This window comes from Corvus kubaryi, unplaced genomic scaffold (genome assembly GCF_017639235.1).
Source record: "Corvus kubaryi isolate FWS band 111438036 unplaced genomic scaffold, C.kubaryi_AGA036_p1.0 126, whole genome shotgun sequence".
NCBI classification, from domain to species: domain Eukaryota; kingdom Metazoa; phylum Chordata; class Aves; order Passeriformes; family Corvidae; genus Corvus; species Corvus kubaryi.
Window position 1 is genome coordinate 3,064,215 of NW_024580661.1, and position 25,344 is coordinate 3,089,558.

Here is a 25,344-nt window from a genome sequence, read left to right on the forward strand (position 1 = left end):
TCTTCCTTTGGCCAGCGTAGTAACAGGACATGGATACATACGGGCGGGTAACGCCCAGCAACCTAAAAGTGGTACCTGTGGTGTCAGTGTGTTTCTGTACTGCATTCAGGTGCTGTTCTGGAGAAAAACTGGAGTTTCAGGCTTCAGTTCCTTTCTCTCTGGGCCGTTGAATGGTTTGATTTGTCATGGTGACATATGATTTGTTCATTAACTTTGGGAATCAGCAGAGCGTGCTTTGTCCTACCAAGATGGGTTATCAGGATGAGGTGTTTGGTGCAGGTTTCTACCATGCCCATAGACTGCTTAAAAAAAATTTTCATGCATGATTAGCTAGTTTCTGAAACAGCCAACTCTTGTGTTTTTCAAAGCTGGAGGGGAAGGGCTGGAAGCTGTTTGTTGTCACCTCCCTTTAGTCACTGCTGACAGACTTTCCTCCAAGCAGCTCTTAGTCTGCTGCTGGCCCCACATGAGCTGCTGCCACCCTTAGGCAAATTGTTTGGCTCAGTTGCATGAGAATTCGTCCATTTTGGTATCCAGGAGACTTCATGACATCGTAGCACCGTAATCTCTATTTTAAAAGCAAGAAGATGCTGTTACAAAACTGTTCCTGCACATGCTTTAATGTTGTTCCAGAGAAGATGTGGGTAACAAAAGTAAAAAGTGTCTATGCTTGTGCCCTGAAACCCACAAGCCTCCCACTCAGGTCTCAGTGCCTTGGAATGCTAACACTGAAGGGAAGGGTGGGGTTTGTTTGCTCTCCTGATCCACACCGTTGTATCTCAACATCAACACACTCTCCTGCAACAGCTACTTCCCTTTTGGGAGCCAGGCAGGTAATAGGGTCCTGTCGTCCTGGCAGCACTTGAAGAGCTGGCAGTGCTGCCTAAATCTTAATGTGGCACTGCACTCTTCAGCCCTGGTGAGGGATGAGCAGCAGGGTGCATTGCACTGCTTGGGTGCTGCTTTTTCTACCAATTTTGTTATTCTTTTGTTTAATCTCTTCTGTGAGGGAGCTTTTAAATAAATGTATGACCAGTTTAAAGTTTCCTGGAGAACTGCATTGTTCCCTTTGCCACACCCCTGAGGCTCTACTTTGCAGGCTCCTGCAGGGAATGTGTTCATGGCTCCTCTTTCCTGAAAAGCAAAGAAGAAACCAGCCCTCTCTCTTTCCCCCTGTAACCCTTCCTGCCTGGCAGGCAGCAGTGATGATCACCTTGCTGCAAGTTCTTACGCTTCCATATTGGCTTTAAGAGGGTTTGCATGATGCTCTGGAGCTGCTGTTGGCTGTCAGACCATGGCACTGAGCCAGCCATGTGAAGCTGGCCAAGCTGCCCTGTCTGAGCCAGTGGACCAATTTCTCTGATATTTCCTGGGTTTTTTTGTGTGTGTGGAGTTATAAATGCAAGCTTCTTTCCTCTGTGTCCTGTTGTATGGCTTCATTTTCACACAGGAAGGAGGTTTTTATATCTTAAGTAGTATTCTACCTTATCCCGAGAGATTCTAATTATTCCTTTTAAAAAAATCCATCAGGCTTATTTTCTATACTGACATTAAAGGGGTGAAAAGTAAAATGCAGTAGTGAAATTTAGACTTGCAGTGCACCTAAGCCCTGAAGTAGGGGGAGCAGCTGCTCTTAGTCTGTGCTGCTGTGGCTCTGAGGGCTTTTAAAAAATGAGTTCTACTCCTCTTTCTGCCTCTGACAAGTTTTGCAGTTACTGGTGTGCTGTCTGTGCTCTAATTCCTCCATCTGAAGAAAATGGAGGAGTGTGGAAAATACGCTGGGTTCTGTAGGACCTGTGGAAAAACACTCTCAAAACATCAAATTCTGTGTCCCAGTGCTCCACTGAGGCAAAGGAAATAACTGCTACTCTTAACTAGGAGTGATGTACTTGCCTGGTTTTAATGACTTCTTGATACTTTACTTGTGTTGAGCTTGCTCATACTTCACTCAGCTTGTGCTCCCTCCCTGCTCTCTGCAGCCCTTCCCACTGGCACTGAATCCTGGAACAAGCTGTTTACAGCACCAAAGGCTATCTCAAAGACCTTGACTTCAGTGCAATCCATCTCAGCTGCCTGTCAGGGCTTATTGTGAATGTACATCCTCCAATCAATCCTGGATGGGGAGCCTGTCCGGTGTGCAGGGTTCTCCTCCCTCTCTGTGGCAGGAAGTGCTGATTAGCTCTTCCTCCTTCTAGGCAGGCTGCAGGCTTCTGCACCCACAGTTGTGCTTCACACATCTCCCAGGCACTGGTGTGTCCTGAGAGGTGGCTCTGACAAAGCCAAGATCGCTTCAGCAAACACCAAAGCGTTTTTATTCATCAGTCCACTACAAACTGCACGAGGCTTTCCAGTCCAGCCAGTGCTTTGGAGAATTTGAGTTCCTTGTGTGAGCATGGTAAAGCCCTGCGGAGATCTCTGGGAGGGACAAGAAGGGTGGTTGCCACCTGCAAAACCAGCATTCTTTCTTGTGTTAAGAACAGATATACACTGGCTTTGTAGCAGGTTTAAAAAATTCCTCTTGAGTACCAAACTAAAGTCCCTGCCCTCTATTTTAATTTTGCCTTTCCTCTTCATGTCTTTTAAACTGGTGACTTCTTTTAAGAGGTAGTAACTTGAGCCTGATTCTTTTTGGGGTGTTGGGTTCATCAAGCTCTGGGGTGCAATTGTGGAGGCCAGGAACAACATATTTGCTGGAGAGTGCAAGTCTTACAAAATGCCCTAATGGAATTGTGTGTCTACTAGAGCATCTCCTTGCAGGGAAGTCTTCTGTTTGGGTTTTTTCCCTCCCTTTGTCCCCCAGACTAACTTTACAGCTCCCGGAGCTGTGAATATCACCCACATTAACTTGCCTCTGGTCGTTCTTCCCAGAAACATTTAGAGGCAGCACACTGTCCTAGTCATCTCTGGGAATGCTGGGGCATCTCATGCTTTAATCCATTTTTGAGAACTTGATAGGGCCTGTAGGTGACACCTTTGAGGCTCCAATTTGTGATGCTGCAGTTCATTCCTCTGTGTTAATTGTCAGCTGTCAGTCACTTACGTGTACCTGTCAAAACATTGTTACAGCAGGCTCATGTAGCAGCTACAAAACAAAAGCAGCTGGGGATCAGATGGTTCATGTACACACCTGTGACACAGAGTATTCCATTCAGGCTTGTCAGTTTTATTTAGCTGGGATCATAAGTGTGAATCAGCCTCTCAATGAAAGTGGCAAAATAGAAATTCTGGTGGCTTGCTGTACTATTCTGTGTTCAATTTTAGTTTCTCTTCTGGGAATTCACATAATCACCTCTAGAGGGTTATCTGCCTTGATAGCTTTGTGTAGTGGATCCGTTCTCCTTTCCTGTTGTTGGAAAAACCTTTCTGGTACTGCACAGCTGTCAGCACAATAGAACTGCAAGAATTTTTTTTTTTTTTTTTTTTTTCCTTATGGGAGTAATAACAGCAATTTATTTGGAGGTTTTTTGTTGTTCCCTAGAGTTGTTCACCACTGAAAAAAGACTTCTGTGCTGGGGTGGAGCAGAGCAGCATATTGCACTTTGCTCCCAGCGACACACCCCAGCAGAGAGAGGCCATTGAGAATTTTCTGTAATGTGCAATCCCTACAAGACAGACAAGCACCCAACTCCCTGTCTTGTGCAAATTCAACATTGTAAATAATGGAGCTACTTTTTTCCTGCTGGGATTTGAAGCTTGGTGTAGTTTCTTAGGCTAGCCTGCTGCAAAAATGCAAGATACCAAGGGAATGGGAAAATGCCCATACTTGCCTGATGGTGTGTGATTATTGTAGGCTTAGCTACACTCATTGCTGATGGAGAGCTCTTACAGTAAGAGCTGGTGGGGTGAGAGGGAAGAACCCTTTCTGGGTTTGCTGTAGTAGAGAACAGATTTCGGTGTACCACATCTAAAGCTTGTGGTTGTCACTTGCAACTCAGTCCAGTTTGGTTTGAACCAGTCAGGAGAGGTTCTCAACTACTTGGTTTTGCATCAAAATTAATTCTGTAATGCTGGACCTGGTTTGTTTTTTAAAGACAAGAGTTTGTATGACTGCTGCAGAAAAGTGTCTTTACTTGCCTTGTTTGATAATGTCGCTGCAGTGGTCAGGTTGTGTGACCAGGAGTGGCAAGGGTCCCTGCGTAGCCTAGGAAGAGCTTGTTTCCCTGTGGGACACCAGTCTTTCAGTTTGACTGATGTTCCCATTGTAGCTCTGCTCCAAGCACTCCTCTGCAATCTGTGCTCGGAAGGATCCGTCCTGCTCCTTTGACCACTCTTTCCTGCAGTTAAGGCTCCTTAGCTGCTGTTTTCTGCCTGGAGGGAGCCATGGAGTATGGCTTGTGGAAGGAGCAGAGATAACAAGCACCCATCTGTTCTTCTTTTCCATCCCTTTGGGATGTCCGGGTGTCCCTGGTTAGAATTCTTCTCTGGATAAGATAGTGGAGGTGTCACTGTGGGGCAGGTGCCAGAAAACAATAGCAGGTCAAGTCCAAAAAACAAGATTGATCAGTGAGTACGTCCCTGCTGTCAGTAAGGGGCAGAGCTGCTCTGGGAAGGTCAAGGCTGGAGCTGTACCCCACATCCCTTTGGCCTCTTCCTCTGATAAACTTCCAGGGGAGCAATCACACTTGCTCCTCTGGAAGCCTGGAGTCAGAAGCTCCACTGAGAGGAAGGCTGCGGGAGCCACAGCCTGCACCAGAGCTTTCAAGCCTCTGTCCCTGAGTGGTGGCTCTTCCTTGGCTGAGTGGGATGTTCCAGTACTTGTTTTTCTGTATCTACTTTGTCATCCAGCTCCAGCCAGTGTCTTCAATGGGTGAGTAAAGAGGCATTGCCTTATTTCTGTTTGCTATCTCTAAGGTTCATGCTGAGCCTTGGTATTCTTAAGTGGAAGATTGGAAGGTGGGAGAAATACCCCATCTCTTTGAAGGTGATGTGAAATTCCTTCCGGTTGGAAAGATCCTTCTGTTAGAGAGTGTGAAGTCTCCCATATTGGGAGAATCTCTATTGCCAAGGCACTGTGGGATTCTCCTCTCTTTGGAGGGCAGACTCTATGAGTAGAATTATGCTACCTTTTCACCTGCTTCCTTGACAAATCTGAACTGAATCTAGTGCCATAATGCAGTGCTGCTCCCTTCGTTGCTTAGCTGTGCTGGAGCAGAGACCTCCAATTACACAGGATTAATGGCTGCAGAATGGGGTGCTCACCAATGCTTGCTGGAGCCTGATTTGTCACCCAGTGTATCTGCTACCATGTTAGCCAGAGAACTAATGGTACCATCAAACTTACAAATGGAAAAGCTTTGCTTCATAGCTAATGCTTGTCAGCCTGAATTGCTCAGGCCACGCAAGAAGTATTGGGGAGGAAAAAAAATTGAGCCAAGAAAAATGAAAAATAGGGAGCTGGAGACAGTTATTCATCTCGTGCAAACCCCCAAGCTTGTTGTTTGGGGAGAGGAGGTGAGAGGCTGATCAGTTGCTTCTCTGTTTTTGTGGAATTTTTTTTCTTAAAAACTCAATTTAATTAAAATGAAAAAACCGTGCTGCCAAAGACTGCTTGGTGTCTGCAGGGAGGCTGGTGTGGGGCAGCACTGGCAGTCCAAAGGTGGCTGTGAGGATCTGCAGTGTTCCAAAGAGCACTGTCTGCTTTTTCTGCTTGTTTGCCTCCCCCTCACTCCTGCCAGAAGCTCTCAGGGGAATGTAAGATGTGAGGGAATGCTACCTCAACTCCCCTGACGTGCCTTCTTCCAGCTCCCTCTGAGCTGCTGCATGTTCATCTCACTAAATTTTGTCTTTAAACTATCTCCTGGATGTTTAGGAGACAGCGTCATCTCCCTAGATGAGCATTCCCAGAGTCTGTCTACAAGGGATATTTCATAATTACATGAAAGCTAATGAGAGTGTTGGTATTTTTAGTGCTGCCCAGCTGGGAAGCTGACAGGGTATTCCCGCTTCACCTCATTTGGCTTTTAACAACATGGAAACCTTTTCATCTTAGTCAGTGACTCACCCTAAGGCCACACCAAATCCTCTTGTGGAAACCAAGGGAATTACACTGAGGGAAGCCTGAAGGAAGCTCTGTTCAGGACCCGTCTTTTCCTTTCGGGAGAAGTCAAACCAGCTTTTGGAGGATGGGATTTACAGCGCTGCTGCTGTCTGTGGGTGAGGGCAGGCAAACAGAGGCAGGTGAAAGGGAGAGCTCACAAGGGAATGCCTGGTGAATCCCATCAGAGGTTCCCTGCTGCATTCCCCTCTCTGCTGCTCAGGAGAACTAGGCTGGTTGTGGTGGCAGTGAATTAGCTCCTCTGCATATCTTTGAATTGTGGCACTTAGAGATTACTTCATAACCCAGATCCACATTCCCTGTGCCAGCTCTGCAGCGCTTCTGACTCTGGCAGCTGCTCCTACCTTTTATGCTGGATTTGAGACCAAGCAAAATGTGTCTGTGGCTGAGGAAGGCATAAGAGATGTTACACTTGTGAGATATTTCTATGAGATAGCACATCTGTGGGACAGATGTTTACGGAGGACACAGCTAAATAAGAGTGACTTGAAGTCCATTCTCTGAAGCACTCGTAGTTCCCACTTTAAAGTCAGTGAAACAAATCAAAATAATGAACCAGGATCATTTGTGTTTCTAATAGGAAGAGCACAGTATTCCTCCCTCACCCAAAGTCCATCACTCTGTTGTCAAAACAAAACAGCACAGCTTTAGAACTTCCAAATAAATGTGCTGTGGAAAGTTGAGGCTGTTGCAGTCCAAGATGCATTTTATCAGAGTGATTGGTTTTATTAGCCTAATTTTAGGAAATGGTAGTCAATTTTCCTTACTCAGGGCAGTATTAGCTTTCCTTTTGCTTAATAGGGAATTGCTTGTCAGGGATAAGTGTGCTTAATCAGGTGTTAAATGTAAGGGAAAATGGAACCTCTGGACTTACAGTGAGGTAGCTGCCAAATGAGGATTAATTAGGAGGAGACTGAAAATTTAATGAACACTTAAATTCTTCGTTTATGTTTTCCCTATGGTACTCTCATGTTTTAACTATTTGCAGAAGGTTCAGAAAGGCCTCTGAAAAGGGACGCACTCCTTGAGCATGAAGGAATCACAAGCATCACACTTGCCAGGAAGTCCGTGTATGTTTGTGTCTTGCCCCCACAAACACTTCACAAACTGCTGCTCTCCTGTGCAGATCAGCAGGGTTTGCGGGCTTGCAAGGAACACAGCTGTGTAAAGGGTTGAACATTTTGCTCCCCAGAAGGTCCCAATTCAGACCTTCGTGCCTCTACACTTTAAGATAACGAATAAAAAGGTTTGGCAGCTCAGCTGTGAGGGCTGACTCTGGCTGTGCATGGGTTTTAAAAGAGGCTGCATAACCTGTTTGAGATACAGTCCTTTGTTCCAAGGCAGCTGGGAGAGTTACCAGTGACTTCAGGAGGGGCTTGCAGGTGCTCAGTTAGTAGTTGAACAAAGGGTTATTGTCCTGGGCTAGATCCAGTGTTCCCAGGGTGTATGTCCTATGGCAAAATCACTACCTGGACCTTAGATTTGCTCATATCTTGTTTTTTTTCCCCCCTGTCAGCTAAACAGCAAGTCAGACTGTTGCATAATGTTGTGAGAGCTCTGTTAATTTACTTGTTCCTCCAAGACGAGCTGTCAGAATTTTCCACAAGGCAATGGGTTTGCTGCTATCACCTTTTCTCCGCAGGGACCTCTCTCCGTCACAATGGCTCTGTTAAGTCAGGGATGGAGAAAAAAATGCTTTTGTAATTATCAGTAAACACCTTGGTTTGATATCTACCAGCTGCTCTCTGTGTGTGTCGCAGCCCTGGACCCCTGCTCTGCCTACATCAGCCTGAACGAGCCCTGGCGGAACACGGACCACCAGATCAACGGCTCGCACGGGCAGCCCACGTGCGACAGCGGCATCGACGGGGAGTGGTACCGCTTCACGGGCATGGCGGGCGACGCCATGCCCACCTTCTGCATCCCTGAGAACCACTGCGGCACCCACGCCCCCATCTGGATGAACGGCAGCCACCCGCGCCAGGCCGATGGCATCGTCCAGCGCCAGGCCTGCGCCAGCTTCAGCGGGAACTGCTGCCTCTGGAACACCACCATCGAGGTCAAGGCCTGCCCGGGAGGCTACTACGTGTACCACCTCACCAAGCCCAGCGTCTGCTTCCACGCCTACTGTGGGCGTAAGTCACCTGTCTGACTGACCCCCCTTCGTCCCTGGGAGGCAGGAGAGAGGTGGTGCCTGGCTCCTGGCTTCTCCAGGTGGTGGCCTGTCCTTATAGGATCAGCAAGGCAGTTTCACCTGCTTTGTTCTGCTAGCAGGATTTTTCCACAGCTGACCTGGCCTCAGTGATTTAATGCTCCCTGTGGAAGCATTAAACCCCTGTGGTTTGTCTTGCCATGCTACCAAAGTCAAAATTTGCATCTCTGACTTGCAGTAATTAAACTCGATTGTTTCTCAGCAGCTTCAGCAGGTCAGCTTTCCCAACGTGGGCCAGGTCTGTAACTGATGGACTGCACACAGGGTGGGAAGCTGATGGGCAAATACTGTGGGTTTTTTGCATGCTCAGTGCTTTGTGCTGACATTGTTCTTGTCATGCCCTAGATTTTTATGATATCTGTGATGTGGTGGATTGCCAGGGCTCCTGCCTGGACACCAGTGACTGCACGTGTTCCCCGGGTACAACCCTGGGACCTGATGGACAGACATGCCTTGGTAAGGGTGGAAATAAGCTGTGCCAGTTACTGATGCTTTTCTTCCCTTTGTTTCATTGCTCACATCTCAATCCCTTGCCTTACAAAGCACTACAAAAAGTTAGGTATCCTGAGAGGAGTTTTCCCCTTGCTGCCTAGAACAGGTCTATTATTCTGTGAATGGTTCCAAGATATGATATCCCGTGACTGCATCCATTCTGGTGCCCCTGGAGCTCCATGTTTACGAGGCTGGATTTGCTTTCTGCATGGTTCAGCTGCTGAAGGCAGTAGCAGAGTCTCCTTGCAGGATCATGTGGTGTCACTGTGGTACCCAGGAAATGCTGTGCAGTCTGGCATTAGAGATTTCCTCTCGCACGCTCTGTTGAATAACTCTCCTCCAAAAAATGTTTTGCTGGCTGCTGTAAGGCTGCATACTAAACCCCACCATACTTCCTGCCCTTTTGGGATATTGTTCGGGGCTGGGGCTTGAGGAGACCCAGAGAACTGTAAGTCCTACCACAGCTTCAATGGTTTTAGGCAGCCTGACAAGGGGGTATTCAGTGAGCTGGCACTTGGTGGCAGAGACCAGCATGGCCAGGAGGTGAGAGCAGAGCGGGGAACATGGGCTTTGGAGTTTGTGGAGGAATCTGAGGAGAGGATAGCTGTGGTTGTGTGTGTGGTGCTGGAGGAGAGCACCTGGACTGAGAGGTCAGGAAAAAGATGGTCTGTGGGACAAATCAAGGGGCTGGGAAGGGGTGGCTGTTGGGGAGCTGTAGAGCCACACTGATGCACAGGAAGAGGTAAGGGTGTTTGGGGCAGAAGAAATCTCATCTGTCACTTGGTTTGGTGGTAAAGCTGAAAGTAGAGTTGGTCTAGGAGGCTGTGTGGCAGGTCAGTCTGTTCCATAGGAGCTACACCTGACAAAGCAGGCGTGGGTGGTTTCTTTCTTCACACACCTCATGTCTGTGAGCACCAGGGCAGGGCCCACAGTCGTTCCAGTGTGTGGAAGAAGCAGCCTGGCCCTGCTGCAGGGTTATACTTGCTCACAGTGATGCTGGGGAAGGCTTTTGCTTAAGCAGCTCAACTTGTCTGCAGCCAAATGGCTGACTGAGCTGTCTCAGGTAATTAAAAGCATTTATTAGCTGCTTCTGTGCAAGCCTTCCAGTCACAGAAGTGCCCTTGACAAGCACTAACACTCAATGAATGTGTGGCAGGCTCAGAGGAAAGGTTTTCCTGCAGCAGGGGGGCGCACAGGAGTCCTGAGCCTGTCTGTGTGTGCTGCAGCTGCTTTCATCTCCCCCCTGAGCAGGATTTCTGCACTGCTGCTTCTCGAGATTCCCAGGTGGCACAACACCTCAGCTGGAATGATCACCCTGGTTCACCTACCTGCAGCCTCTCTTGTGTGGCTCTGTGATCTTTCTAATAGCTTTCTGTTGTGCTGAGTAACTGTGCAGTCGCATCTCTGAGAACAGCTTACGGAAAAACCAAATAAATCCCTGTTTGTCTTTCCTAAACAGAGAATGTGCTTCCTTTCGCAGCTCCCCTGAAGAGGGGGGCTGAAGCTGTTGCAGTAATGCAGCAGAGAAGCCGTGGCTGCCCCTGGATTCCTGGAAGTGTCCAAGGCCAGGTTGAACAGGGCTTGGAGCAACCTGGGGTAGTGGCAGGGGATGGAACAAGATGAGCTTTAAGGTCCCGTCCAACCCAGACCATTCTGTGAATGCTGAGCAGCTCTGAGAATCTCCCTGTGTTTCTCCTCAGTACATTATGTGCTTTAAATCCCAGAGCAGAACAGCTCATCCTGAGTTACATTTTCATGTAGGGGTTAGATAAGGTCTTAGACTTCTTGTCATGCATCCACCAACTCAGTGCATTGCCTTTGATTTCTTCAATACCTGGATCCATGTTCTGCTAAGCTGTGGTTAAAATCAGCTCAGCACTCTCCCAATCCAGTCTCAAGATAACCAGCCTGTGTCCCAGAAGTGCTGGTTGTCACTGGTGTGGAAGAGCAGGGACAGATCTGTGTGTGCTGTAGAACTTGGAAGCCCAGTGAGGGGAATTTCTGGGCCCAGCCCTTGACCAAGACAAGCTCTAGGCCCTTCTAACTACATCTCCATGCCTTTGCCAGTAGCCCTTTCCCTCTTCACCTTCTGTTTTTAAGCAGCTTTAGTTCTGTTTTTAGAAGGGAAGGTGTGGAGCCTGTCACACGTGTGAAAAGCAGAGTGTCTGTGTGAGTCTCCTGGACATGCTTCCTGCCTCCCAAAGCAGGGTACCAGCCAATTCTTTGCCTAAAATATTAGATTCACGTTGCTTGTGGAAAGAGACACCACCAGCAGCTGCAAGCTGTGGGTACTGTGCATGTGTGGGACCACTCTGAGAGAGCTCATCTCTGACCTGTACTTTTCTTCTTGTTTTTAAACTTCTGATACCTAGTAAGTGCCAGCTTCTAAGCTGTTTTAATGAAACCCCATGTGAGCCTTGACTGATAACTCCAGCATCCTGGCCTGCCTAAGAGAAATCATTCATTTTGTGGCTCAGCAAGAGGATCGTTGGTCCCTTACTCTCTGTTTGATTTGCTTTTTACACACAGAGATTAAATCAGGTTGAGGAATTAGAATATCAGAGAACAAAGTACCTTAAAAAAAAAAAAAGGGCAGACAGAAACAGGGGAACTCTAGCCTTTAAAAAAGAGTCAGGAGGACTTTTCAGAGCTTTACCAAGAGCTTCAAAAGCTACTGTCAGTGTTACTACTGTTAGTGGGATTATTCACTGCATTCCAGAGCTTGTTTTTTTCAGATGAAAATGAGTGTGAGCAGAGCAACGGAGGCTGCAGCGAGTTCTGTGTTAACCTGAAGAATTCCTTCCGCTGCGAGTGCGGGGTCGGGCGCACGCTGGGAAGTGATGGGAAAACCTGTGAAGGTGAGGCTTCAGCTACCACAGGCTGCTGGAACTGTACAAATCGTTCCCTTGCAGCACTGGCTCTCTCTTGCCTCCTTGCACCTGGGATTAAAAGTCCCTGATATCACCTCTGTGCTTGCCAGAGGGGCTGATACTAAAATATCCCTCTAAGCAAGCAGAGAGAAATCTCCTTGTTGTTCTCCCTGCCTCGTCCATTTCTGTGAGGATTTGCTTGTGTTTATCTCCGTGGGGGAAAGGCAGCGGTGGATCTGGAAGATTGGTTGTCCATGCAGAACTTCTTGCTGGAGTTGTTGGGATTTGGCTCTGAAGATTGGTGTGGTAGAGCTTTGTGGGGGCAGATTTAGCAGTGCTGGGTTTTGGCAGCTCACGTTAGGTATGGGGTAATGTCATGGCATTAGACTAGAGCATGAGGATCACTTTAGCTTCCCAGGATAGAGACTGAGGAGAGGGAGTGCCAATCTGTGGACAGAAGTTAAATTTGTGATTAGGGCTGCATTTTGCTCTTTGGTGTCTGTGGGCTCTGCTGCTCTGTGCAGCTGCTGCAGTTCCTTCCCAGTGGTGGCACAGCCAGGTTGAAGACCCTCGATAAATTTAGACTGGTGACTTAAAGACCAAATTGTAGGTCTGATGTGTTGTCACTAACAGTGTACAAACATCTCTGAGCAGAAATAGGCAAACACAGCAAAAACTGACGTGTGCCTAATGTTTTCTGTGGTGAGCTGTGGAAGAGCACTGTGCCCCCTCACAGCAAAGCTGCTGTGTGGTGTTCACAGACACTGTGGGGCCTCAGACAAGAAAAACAACTACAGATGTGCCTCACTTTTCAGCTAGCTAAAAGAGCTAAATCAGCTCTCTGAGCTCTGCCAGTACATCAGTCATCCAGGTAGTGACACTTCCCTGGGAAATGCTGCTGTGCAGAGTGCTCCTTAAGTACTTGTCAAGTTGTGTGGGGCCAAAAATGGTCTGTGGGCTTTGTCCTTGCCACATCCAGCTCTGAGCTGGTGGGGCATCACATAAACGAGCTGTGGGATTTTTATTCCCAAGCGCTGCACTCTTCTGACAGGGGCTGGAATAGTCTGTTTGGAAACTCGTTTCCTTCTGCCATTCCCCGAGTTGGCTTTTAGGGCCTTTGATATATCATTTAATTTCCCTTCTGTAAGAAAGATGGTGCCTTTCACAAGTTTAACACTGCTGCTGGGGATTTTTACAATCTCGTTAGTGAGTTTTATTTCTGAAGATGTGCCCTCAGCTTTGTGAGCCGTCAGAGAATGGGATGTGAGCTGTGAGCCACGTCACAGCTTGTTGCTAAAAAGAACAAATGCAAGAGATTTAGCTTGATTACGTGAGGTGGTGAGGCTGAGTAGAGATTAAAGTATCTAAAAATTTACATGATGATGCTTTACCCATTACTTTGACTCATATGGGGTGTTTGGACTGTTATTTTCCATGCATTGTATAGGATTGAGTGTGGGATTTCCATTCTTTTCTTTACATTTTAGTGAAAACCACACAGTCATTTCTGATGGTAGGCTCAGGGAGAAATATTCTATATTTATGATTTGCTTATCTTATGTACTGTTATTTTACTGAGAACAGTAGTACTTATCTAGCATATTCATCCCAAAGGGTTAAAAAAACCAATCAGTTAAGGTTATTTGAAAGAAAAAATCATGATCCTCTATTATTTTCTTTATAATAGGAAGCCAGCAAGAACTGGAAATGGCCTTACTTTCCTTAAATTCTCAGACTCTTCACAATGTATCTGGATGACCTTTCGGGCTCTTTTCTGCAGCTGCAGTGGCTAGGAATATGTTTTACAAAAAGCTCAGATCCTCAGAGTGTCCTCATCTGAACAAAGGAGATGTAAGAGAAGACCTGACAACTCCTCCAATTAGTTGTGCTGCCCTCTCCCCTCTGCACTTCAAAATGGGGGAAAATTAGGAAGTGAATCAACCTTACACCATGAACCTGTGCTTTCCCTGAGCCAACCTTGAAGCCTAAAACTCACAAGCTTGCAAAATTCCTGCTAAACTCCTAGAAGCAGAGTTTTATTCTCAGCCCACGAAGGGGATTTGGTATGCCCACCTCCCTCACAGCTGGGAAACCCCGAGGGAATGAGCACATCATCTTCTCTCTCTCCAGTGTTTCCTGCTGGGAATAGGAGCTGGCCACCTGTGGGGCTGTCCTTCCCCAAGGCAGCTCCCCTGCAAAGCTCAGGGCTTTCATTCTGCTGGTGATGAAGGGAGGGAGTGTGGTCAAAGTTTTAAGAGGATTTTCCTCCCCCTTTTGAAGTAAGAAACAACATAAAAAATTAGTTTAGGAGGATGTCTGCAGAGTCTGTTTGCAAGGGCATGTAGTGACAGGACAAGAGGGAATGGTTTTAAACAGACAGAGAGTAGGTTTAGATTGGATATTTGGAGGAAATTGTTCCCTGGGAGGGTGGGCAGGCCCTGGCACAGGGTGCCAAGAGCAGCTGTGGCTGCCCCTGGATCCCTGGCAGTATCCAAGGCCAGGCTGGACAGGGCTTGGAGCAGCCTGGGATAGTGGAAGGTGGCATCCATGGCAGGGGGGTTGGAAGGAGATAATCTTTAAGATCCCTTCCAACCCAGGCCACTCTGTAATTCTATGATTCTTGAAGTGCTAAGCTGCTGACTGCCCATTCAGTATGTCAGCTATAGCATGGGGTTTAATTTACTGAGCTTTTCCATAGAATTCCTTGATAACCTCATGGTGAAATGACAATCACAGGAAAGTGTACAATTAAAAAAAAGTCTTCACCTCATTTTCTTGGAAACAAGCTGTGGCCTTTGAGCTGTGTTGTGCAGTCCCTTGGCTGGTCAGAAGTATGCTGGGACCTGGAGGATGTGCTGATTTTCCTTTCTTTCCCAGAAATTGAAGGCTGTCACAATAACAACGGAGGCTGCAGCCATACCTGCATTGAAGTGGAAGACACCTACCAGTGTGAATGTCCCAGGGGACTCGTTCTGTCAGAAGACAACCACACTTGCCAAAGTAGGTCAACAAAATCTCCTGGCAGCCTCTGTCCCCCAAAAGAATGTCTGAAGGAATTTTTCTTCTTGTTTTTGCTGTCTTCTCTTAGTCTGTCCTTTCCAGTTGGGTTAATGGAGCTTTGTTACTAATGACAGACCGTGCAAAAGAGAGAGCCTGAAGATGTTGCTCTTCTATCCAGGCATAACAGCCACAGGCCCCAGCTTGAGTGCATCATGTTAATTGTAAGGCAGCGTTCCCTTACAATTAATACTGCTTAACATCTCCCTTTATACTGCTTTGCTCCAGCTGTGCACACCTCTGACAGATCTATACTGTTAGAACTGACATTTTCTATGCTCAAACTTCAAAATCTCAGCTAAAGTGGTCCAGTCCCTTCCAAGAACGGAGCTAAAGAGAGAGGCTTGTTTTTTTCCAAGTATGCCATTCCAGTAAGTATTCCTGTGCCTTGAAGCAGGGCACTAGCTTTGATATTAGGTGCTCCTGCTGCCCCTTGGAGAAGTGCCCGGGATAGCATCTAAAAATTGACTGTTGCCTCTGCTGTGTAGAGGCAAGGGCAGCGTTATCCTTGGAGAACCTTCCATCTGAACTTTCCATGGGGAGTCCTTCCTGCTGAGTCACTTGTGCCTATGGCATGCACATGGAATAAATAAGCTCCCTGTTTTTTGCAAAGATTACTTTTGCAAATACGTCCAGGCTGCCAGCAGTCTGGTGTTGCCTGGATGTCTGGTGACAGAATCTCCTGCAGCCTGATGTGTCACAGAGTGCTCAGGCATCAGTTGGTGGAGGGACAGATCCAGGGTTCATGGTGGCCAGAAGGGCAGATATGCCTCAGAGAAGAAGTTAGAATGATTCTACTTGATGGAATTTCTGCTTTTCAAGCCTTTTAGAAATGCAGGGCTCCCAAGGGTGAGCACTGCACACTTGGGATCCAGCAGTGCTGGTGGGGAGGCCGAGGTGGGGACTTCCAAGAGCTGTGATTACACTCACTGATGGAAGGTTTGGCTGACAGATACAGGTCAGAACAGAGCGCTGTTTTTCAGTCCTGGGCCCCTGAGACAACCCCAGCAGGGCTGGAAGTCCTGCATTTCCCAGCCAGGGTTTCTGCTGCTTGTGAGGCTGCTAATGAGAGCAGCAGCACTGCTGGGAGCCAGGCTGGGGCTCGGGATTCAGCATCTCATAAAGTGAAATTGCCTGTTCTTCTGCATTCGTGAATTTATGTCCCCATGCTGTGGTCTGCAATTCTGAGCAGATATGGAACTGTACCACACATTTTTTTATGACACCTAATCAGGTTTATATTGGTTCAATTAACAGTGTAGGGTAGGCACAGTTGCCTGAACTGGATCTGCAGCCTCTCTACCCTCCTCTGCACTGTCTCTATGTTCAGAGCAAACATTAATAATCTTCCACAGAAATCACAGTCTACAGGCTACAGGTTTTCCACAAAGATACCAGCCAGCAAAATACTTGGAATTTTGCAGGCCATCCTAGAATTTTGCAGCCCATTCTAGTACCTCACTTATTCCTGAAGAGTAGGGATAAAATGCTCTTCTTCCCCTGTCCTCTGCCCAAACTTTTTGTGCAGGTAAGCAGGGTTTATGTTCGTGGCAGTGGGTCAGGGCTCCCCGGCACCAGAGAGCCTGTTCCGCTGAGCAGTCTGTGCAGGAAGATAACCTCTGCTCCAAGCTGCAGCACTTTGAAAGGCCAAGGAAGGAGCCAGAGGCTGGAATATGATGCCAGCAACAACAGCAGACAGAGAAATGAGCGTTGGACTCACCACAGAAGCTTCCTCCCAAGAGTCAGGTACCCAGAGGCATCGGTGCAAAGCAGAGTCTAAAGTGAAAATGAGGAGGCTTTCCCAGTGCTCACAGGTGCTCTGCGGAGTGTGAGGGGGAAGAACTAAAATGTTTGACTGGCACAGACTGGGATTTTCCCAAATAGCCACGGGTTGGCTTCAGTCAAGAGGTTTCCTTCCCTGGTTTCTGTGTCCAGGTGGTGGAGGGCACACCGACAGCTCCTGCAGCTCCAGAGCACAGGGAAAGTGGAGTGTTTTCTTTCTCCCACTTTGTGCCAGTCAAAGACATGTAGAAATAGAGAAATCCTGAACCGAGTCAGTCCTGAACTTCAGAGAATTGCAGCTGGGATCCGAATCTCTTGCCCTGAATGTCACCTTTATAAAAGCAGTACATTTCTTGTTTGTTAAGGAGTTGCTAGAACAGCGAGCCTTTAAACCAGCCAATCAGTCCTCCAAAGGATGTTCCTCTCTGTCTGCATTGTGCTGTGTTCTCAAAGTCCCTTTGCTCCTGAGCTGTGCCATTTGACATGCTCAGTTATTCCCACTTGCCTTCTGCTGCCAGTGGAGGGAAGGTTAAGGTAATTTTTAGTTCTTTAAGCTTCTGTCCTAACCCAGCAATGTCATTATGGGAACATATTGCTTTGGGTACTCTGCATACATTTTAGCATCTCACTTTGAAATTACCAGCTTTTAATAAAAAATCCTCCCTGAAGGTACTCAGAGACTGTTGCAAATACCTTAGCTGGGAGAGGGAAATTTTTAAAGGGGGTTGAAGTGCCTGTTTTAGCAGTGTGCCTTATAAATACCCAGAATCCTAAATTATATAATTAATGACTGAAATTAAGGGATGGCAGGTCATAGGAATGTCAAGGACTGGGACTACAATTAGTGTTGGCAAAAATCTTGGGAAGCTAGTATATTTGCAAAAAAGTTTTGTCGTGGGGTTTTAAAATTTAATAACTGTAAATCCTGCAAAGGGTTTGTTTTTCTGGCTGAAACCAGGATATATGCTACCAGTATGTTTATCCTGTCTCTAACTGAACAGATATGTATAATCCCAAGGAATACATATACAGCAACTACTTTTTTATTGAAGATTTTTCTCTCTTTCTTCCTTTTTATTTTGTCCAAGTTCTGTTTTCTCTTGCTTCTTATTTAATGAAATTTTAATTTTAAAAAATTCACACGAAGGCCTGTATTAAAATTTAAAGGTTGAAAGGAGGTGGAATGAGTGAGCTAATTGGGTTTGTTTGTCAGAGCTGGGTTTATTGCTTATAAAAATATTATTATGGCATTTTGAAGTGCTTCCATTTTAGCTCGGTATCTCTATGGCATTACTCTGCCTTGTTTCAGCGTGTTCTGGGTTTGATGTAAAATCTGATTAAGGGTCTTTAGAAATGGCTTTGCCTGGGGTGTTGTGAATTTGATACCCATATCTGGCAAAGGCTCTTCCCAGGACACAGCAGTGCAAGAGATATCAATCCAATCTGTGCTGAGTATTAAGCAAAGCTGGAAAGCACAGCTGCAAGTGCAGTGATTGTCTTCATTGTTTTCTGAGACATTGCTGTGGCTGGAGAATTTGGGGCAGTGGCAGCTCTGGTTTGTGTTGTGTAGGTGAGGAATGTAAGATAGGTGGTTAGGTTACTGTGGTAAGATCATAATCATAAATGCTGTGTATGATGCCCCTTTTTCTCCCAGTTATAACTGGTATAGCCCTTCCCCAGCTCACTGGTAGGTTTGTAGCGCAGACTCTTACTCTGGGCACTTCTCTTGCAGTTCCAGTGCTGTGCAAGTCCAGCTCTATTGAGGTGAGCATCCCAAAGGACCTAGTTGGAGGCCTGGACCTTTCCCTCATCAACACCTCGTGCAAAGGCGTGTCCAATGGCACTCATGTCAACATCCATTTCTCCTTGAAGTCCTGTGGTACTGTTGTAGATGTATGTATACTGTCCAGTCTCTGGGATTTGGGGATTTGGCTGTGGCTTACTTGGGGAATAAAGTTGATTTAGCTGTACCCTCAGAGCTGTGTCCTGTGTTGCCGTGCAGCTACCCAGAGTAGACCTAGGCTGGCATTCCAAAGTCAGGGAGCTTGTTCCATCCCCCCTCCAGTGGAGTGTGTCTGACAGCATGGGTGCTGCTTTCTGCTCACCTCCCGCTTCACAGGGGTAGAAGGTAGTAGTGCCCTCACTCTTCACCCTCCTGCTGAGACAGATTCTGGTCTCCTGATAATGTTTCAAAGGTTAAACTGGCAACTGCTCGGGACCCAGAGAGCTCACCTTAGCAGAGGGGTAGCAGAAGTGCAGTGCACTGCAGCTGGCAGCAAACCGAGGTCCTTAGTTGGTCTGTGAGAATGAGCATCATTCTGGTTGGGGGCTGTAAATTCACCAGCTGGGCCTTCAGTGGCCACTCTGAGTGTCAGCCCGGAGAGGTCTTTCTCAGTGATCTCCCCTTTCTTCACTGCAGGTAATAAATGATAAGATCATTGCCACCAACCTGGTGACTGGGCTGCCCAAGCAGACCCCGGGGAGCAATGGGGACATCATTGTCCGCACCAGCAAGCTGCTGATCCCGGTGACCTGCGAGTTCCCGCGCCGCTACACCATCTCCGAGGGCTACGTGCCCAACCTCAAGAACTCTCCCCTGGAAATCATGAGCCGCAGCCAGGGCATCTTTCCCTTCACTCTGGAGATCTTCAAAGACAAAGACTTCGATGAGCCCTACAGGGGTGCTCTTCCCACCCTTAAGCTTCGGGACTCTCTGTACTTTGGGATTGAGCCCTTGGTGCACGTCAGTGGACTGGAGACGCTGGTGGAGAGCTGCTTTGCCACTCCCACCTCAAAAATTGATGAGATCCTGAAGTACTACCTGATTCAAGATGGGTGAGTTCACTGTTCCCTCTCTGGCTGGCAATTTAATGGGAATTGGCAGTGGGGCTCAGTTGTCTGTGTGATGCAGGAAACACTATCCCTTCTCCCCAGCAGCCTGTCTGCCATGCTTGTAGCGAGCACCAGCAGCCATCAAGCTGAAACCACCTGTCCCATCAAAAGTAATTGGGAGAAGCAGTGGGAGGCAGTGAAAGAGGCTCCTCTGAGTGCAGCCTTTACAGGACATATTCCCTGTCACTGGCCTTGTGGATAATTGAGTTGGCTCCTGTAGAAAAGATTCTCTTTCCTGATGTCCTCTCTCTGCCAGCCCATGTGCAGAGCCCCCATGGCCATGTGCTGCTGCCAGGTAGCTGCCGCAGCAACCGGAGCAACTTTCTGAATTTTCTCATAATGGCTTTCTTACAGCACGAGCCACAAGAGTCCATTGCTAGTCCAGGTAGGAGCTCCAGGAGAATCCCTCGCGTTGCTCTCCCTGATGCCTGTCAGTGTAATAAACCTAGGGTCTTTCAGTTTGGCTGTAATTTTTTGAGATGTTTGGGGTTAGTGATCTTTCCAGGATATGCTAAAAATAATTTTGTGCAGATCTGTGGGTTTACTGTAGTGATTTTTGCATCAGAGGTTTGGGAAGCCTCTCTGTGGGCTCAGCTGTGGCTCCTAAGATGATCCCTCTTTCCAGACACCTTTTTGGGTGCTAAAATGACCGTGCCATGCTACAGCATTGCTGTGGAGTTTTGCATGCAGCAGCTTAACCAGATGGCTCTGAGGAAATGTCACAGTTGTGAGGTCAGTCTGCTGTCCTCTAGGGAGGGAAATCCAGCCAAAGGAATATCTAAGACATACCCAAGAGCTGTAGCCTGGTAGTCAAGGGACTGTGCTTGTCCAAGTCCTGTATGTTGCCTGCCAGACCATTTAATGATGACAACAATTATGTCCTCAGCTGCCAGACTAAATCATCCACTGTTACAGCTGCTGATGGCAAGTCCTGTGTGGTTGTCTTGTAGCAAAAGGGGTCCTGGCATGTAAAGTACCCAAAAATACTGTTTTCATTTCCTTCTGATGAAGGATTCAGCATTAGCCTGCTCTCCCTCCATCCTAGGCTGAAGTCCTTCTGTGCCCAGCATTTCTGGGCTTTATGAGCAGATCTGTAATGGAAAAATTGATTTTATCAACTCCCTGGCTTGGCTGTTCCCGTGGACCCTTGACAGAGTCAAGGTTCCAAACATTCATTTGTTTCTCCCCATGAGTGAAAATGATGGCATTCAAAACAGCAGCCAAAACCTGAGCTGGATAGAGAAGGGAGAAGGCAGGAAATGTCATCTCTTGAATTCACCCCAGAACTCCTTGGAGGATTTATGGCACCAGCAGTTTCTTGGTACCTGCAGAGGGCATTAAAACTTCACTGAAGGCACAAAAGTGGGCTGGAGCCTCATCCAGCTGCTCCACTCTGCAGCTGTCACTGCAGACCCCAGTGTCCCCAGTGATTCAAAATTAAACTAGCTGAACACACTGCTAAGTTGTCCCTGCTCGAAACACTTCTGTTATAACCCAGTTTCCTTCTAGCAATCCAGCCCCAAAAGCCCATAGCAATAAAGATGGGATTTTTATGTTGGTTTCTGTAGGATCAGACCTGAAATAGTTAACTGCATCTTCCAAAGGGAAACTCTGTTTAAATTGGAGGGGTTATACCTTGGACTGAAGAATGGGAAAACTCTGTTTACTGCTTTCTTCTCTGTTAATTCCCTGCCTTCTGAAAACAAAATGAAACAAAGGCATTGACCGATGGCACAGCTGATAAACGCTGAAGCTCTCTGGGGCATCTGGAGCAAGGTCATGTCACCGATGAGGTCAGGAGCTGTGATTTGGCAGAGCACGAGGTGGTTAAGGTAGTTCCATTGCAAAGCTCATCTCGTTACGCCTCAGGCTGCCCCATTTGTTAGGCTGAGGTGGGTATTTTGTTGTCCAAGCCTTCCTTTTAACCTTGCAACCCTGAGTAAGAGGGTCAGAGCACAGCTCCCCATGGCACTGCCACTCTGCTCCCCAAACCTAAGCACATTATGCACAGGGATAGGGTTATTTTCCCCATATCCTGACCAGGCTCACCCCTTTTCCTTCCACAGCTGTCTCTTCTCACCTCTCCAAAGTGGGAAGCAGGGTCTCTGAAGGTTTCCTAGGCGAGTGGGATATGGTCTGGCCCCACAAATGCAAAAGGGCTCATCCCTGTGACTCAAAAGGTTTCTGAGCTGGTTTTGTCTATGTATCCCTGATTCCTTCATGTTGTTCTTCCACTTTCCCTCTCCCTAGCCTCAAATCACTTCCTTCCACTAGTGTGGAGAACCTTTGGAAAACCTGGGATTCAGGAGTCAGTTTGAGCCAGTGTCCAATAATCATCACAGTTTATATGCTCACAAATGAGAACATGCCTATGAGTTGACTTCATGGCTGCAGAGCTTGGCCAGTCACCTATGAAAAGTCTTTAACTGTCATTCCTTATGATCAGATGCCTTCTTTAAAAAGGAATTTTCACAATGTAGAGATTCCCAAATGTTCCAGTGAAGGCAGAACTGCTCTTTTACAGCTGAACATGTCAAACATCGGCATTGCTGACAATGCCATGCACACGTCTCATGTAAAGAGGGGAGCTGGAGGTTGCTGCAAGAGCAGGACTTTGAGCTACACCAGTACCTCTTGTCTCTTCCACCACTGCTTTGTTTTTTGGTTTTTTTAAAATATCTTTCAGCGTCCACATTTTTGGAATTAACTTGCTAGAAAAGATGAGCTGCATTGCAATGCAATTTCACAGCAGCATCAGGGCCTGTTAAGATGCACAAAGTTTTGCAATAACCAGCAGTAATTATCGAGCCACCGTAACTTTTTGTCTGTCAAACTCTAAATGGGCTGTAATAGTTTATAGGTACGCTGCACCTGGAATGTAACTTGTTGTAAAAGCAGCTTATTTTCTTGCAGTTCTGTGACCTCTCATAAAATCATGTATTGCTAGTGATGGAAAAACTGAAATAATAAATTTTTGGTGTAGTGAATTTGAGCTCTTTGACCAAGTCCAGCAGGAAGAAAAATGTAAATGATATAAAGCAAAGTAAATCTGGATTTTTGTTGTTTTCGTTATCTGTCATATTTTAGTAATGTGGGTGCAGGCTGCTTCATTTTAAGCATAATTTATGTGCATATGTATGTGTGTACAGTAAGCGCATGCCACATTCTGTGGTGTATAGCACTGCAGACTGTTGCACAGGAAGGTGAAACGAGGACAAACTTGCCTGCAGCTTGCTGGCAGTCCCTCTCTGAGGGGACTGGGCCACGTCCTGCCAGCCCTCTGCTGCTGAGCTGTTCCCTGTCTGGAGATGCTATTAGCACTGCTGCTGTTTTTCCCCATCATTCCCAAATTTTCTCCTGTGGCCAAAGAGGAAGTAGCAGAGATGGTGGCTGAGCCTGAGAGAGCCAATCCCTCCTTTTCTTTCTCTGGTTAAGTAGGCTGGAATGTCTTTTCTCTTTCCATTTCTGGAAAACCCATTAAAGCCTATCCCTCTGCTCCCCTCAGCTGCGTTTCTGATGAGTCCGTGAAGCAGTACACGTCAAAGGACCATCTTGCCAAGCATTTCCAGGTTCCTGTGTTCAAGTTTGTGGGCAAAGACAACAAGGTAAGCTCAAAACTCAACTCTTAGGTATTTTATCAGTCCTGATACGGCCGAGAAGCCTCGGCACTAAGTTGGAAAAGGGTATGGAATGGTTGGCCCAAGACAGGTGCTGCTGTGCCTGTTCCAGCAGTTGCATCTTACAGGAGCCTGACACAGGTACTTGAGGAGAGATTGATGAAAACAACTACAATTAAAACATGAAGGACAGTTTTGGAACATCAGTGCCACAGCAGGCTAAAATCATTGCTGCTTCCAGGGTGGTCCACCCTTGTATGCTGGGTGAGAGAAGTGTTCTCAGTCACCAGGCACATTTCACAGTGTCCTATCTTTAAAACAACACCGTTTTTAGTTTGGGATCTCTTCAACCTTGTGTCTTCTCGAGCTCTTGTGAGTACAGATGCCAGGATTCCAGACAGAAGGCCACCACAGTGCTTAATTCAATGTGAGACCAGGCTGTCTCTCTGGGGCAGAAGCTCTGTAGTGGGAGGACAGTGGAAGGATAATGCCATTTTTCCAAATGCAAATAGCTTTCCTTTTCTATGCTGGAGGAAATCGGATCTTCCAGTCATTGTTATGCTCAGCCAACACTGCCTGCTCTGAAAGGTATAAAGCTGCTGCTCCAGCTACCGGAGAGCCCCAGTAGGGTTAAAACAGATGAGATCTTCTAAAATTCAGAAATTTTCCTTGGCTATCTGATTGCCCCTGCTGCCTCCAACCTGCATCCTCCCATCCTGCCAAAGGATTCTGCTTCAAACCTCTCCATTGACCAAGTCTCTGTGACTGCTGCTTGCAGGGATCTTGCTTGCTCTCCTTGTCATTGACAGGGCAGGAAGCAGCAATCCTGTCACTGCCTTTGCTGTGCAGGAAAAAAGGCAGCTGTCTCCTTGCTCTTTGCATTGTCCTTCCCTCAACTTAGCCCCTCATCACCCTGCGTTTCCCTCCTTTTCCCCCTCGGTTCCCTGGCTTTGTTTTCCCAGCTCACTTGAAATTCTCTTGCGCGTCTTCATCAGTCCTTGCGAGGCTTCACGCATTCTTGACGTGCAGCTCCTGCCAGTCCATGCAAGCTCTTCCAAGCTGATTCCTGGCATTTTCATCCCTTCCTCTGGAGGATCATTTCATGCCTTCCTATTCCCTGTCTCTCCACCCTTGGCTCTGAGATCTCAGCCAGGCACTCTGGAGAGGGCACGCAAGGAAGCACCCGGAGCAGCCAGGTTGGCTGTGGATGGCGATGGTGGGCACAGGCCCTGTGCCCTGGGAATGGTGTGGCTCGTGCTCTGGCAGCAGTGGCAGTGGTTGCCAGGGCTGTGCACTGACCCTGCCGCTGTGTCCCCACCGCAGGAGGTGTTCCTGCACTGCCGCATCCTCGTGTGCGGGGCGCTGGACGAGACCTCGCGCTGCGCCCAGGGCTGCCGGCGACGCGTGCGCAGGTCGGCGGAGCAGGAGGAGCAGGAGACGGAATCTGTTCACGTGGCAAACCACATCCTGACAGGAGGCCCCATCAGAATCGACTTTGATGACTGACACCCGCCCTCTGGAACAGCATCCCTGGCCTTCCTTATCAATGCCTCTGTTGTGGTGGTTTGAGAAACGGGAGGTATTGTTGAAGCCCCGCTTGAACCTCAGGACTCATTTCCTTAGCTCTGTGGTGATTATTCCTGAAGTATTTTGGGCCCACGAGGCAGCCCTTGGAGCGTGACCTGCACTGCAGAACAGTTTGGTTTTATCTGCATTTCTCCCCAGCACCCCTTCAGCTGAAGGGACCCTGTTTCCTTGCAGGCTGGAAATGTTACCCAATTTTGTCCTTCCCTACATCCACCTACAGGCCCCAGGACTGTTTGTCCTTGACTAAACAAATGTTATCCAAGCCCTTCTTGCATCAGACAGTACAAATAGTATCGTAGCTGAGTGTGTTTGCTGTGCAGCTCTGTGAGTGATGCCGAAGCCTTTGGGTGACTGTTAATAAAAACATGTATAAAATATATTTCATCATGTGTAAGTTCTTTGGAGCAATGCAGTTATCATTACAGGCAACTAGAGCTCACATCTATCACAGGCACATTTAAATGTGGTTTTAAATAGCAAAAGGTATTTAATGAGATTTGATTTTTTTAGTGGCTTTTGATAATTGCATGCAGTTTAATAGTGTTTCCTCTTGTATTTAGTGTATCATTATTCTTCTTCCTCTTCTCCCACCACCAAATATGTCTTTCCTAAGTGCTATAGCACCTTGATTGTAAGAGAAACACCATTAAACATCTATAAACACCCCCCTCCCACGTGTGCTGCTACCAAGTGTTTGTTTGGGAGTTGTGATGCATTGCCCTGGTTAGAGAGGCCATGGTTCCAGCAAAGGGTTAGAGGAATGCACGTTAATTATTTATA

The 25,344-nt window shown here is 47.3% G+C and overlaps 1 protein-coding gene across 2 annotated transcripts; it reads left to right on the forward strand.

The window, feature by feature from the left end:
* The first annotated feature begins 7 nt into the window (after positions 1-7).
* Positions 8-25,232, forward strand: OIT3 (oncoprotein induced transcript 3). Of its 2 annotated transcripts, XM_042022590.1 has the most exons (9): positions 12-4,807; positions 7,816-8,190; positions 8,613-8,723; positions 11,495-11,617; positions 14,507-14,629; positions 18,201-18,361; positions 18,888-19,303; positions 22,866-22,965; positions 24,301-25,232. In XM_042022590.1, exons 1-9 carry the CDS (start codon positions 4,744-4,746, stop codon positions 24,481-24,483), a joined length of 1,656 nt encoding a protein of 551 aa, XP_041878524.1. In that variant the 5' UTR covers positions 12-4,743; the 3' UTR covers positions 24,484-25,232. The 2 variants fall into 2 exon arrangements, with proteins under 2 accessions (XP_041878534.1, XP_041878524.1); XM_042022600.1 differs by lacking the exon at positions 11,495-11,617 and having other exon boundaries at positions 8-4,807.
* The last annotated feature ends 112 nt before the right edge of the window (positions 25,233-25,344 follow it).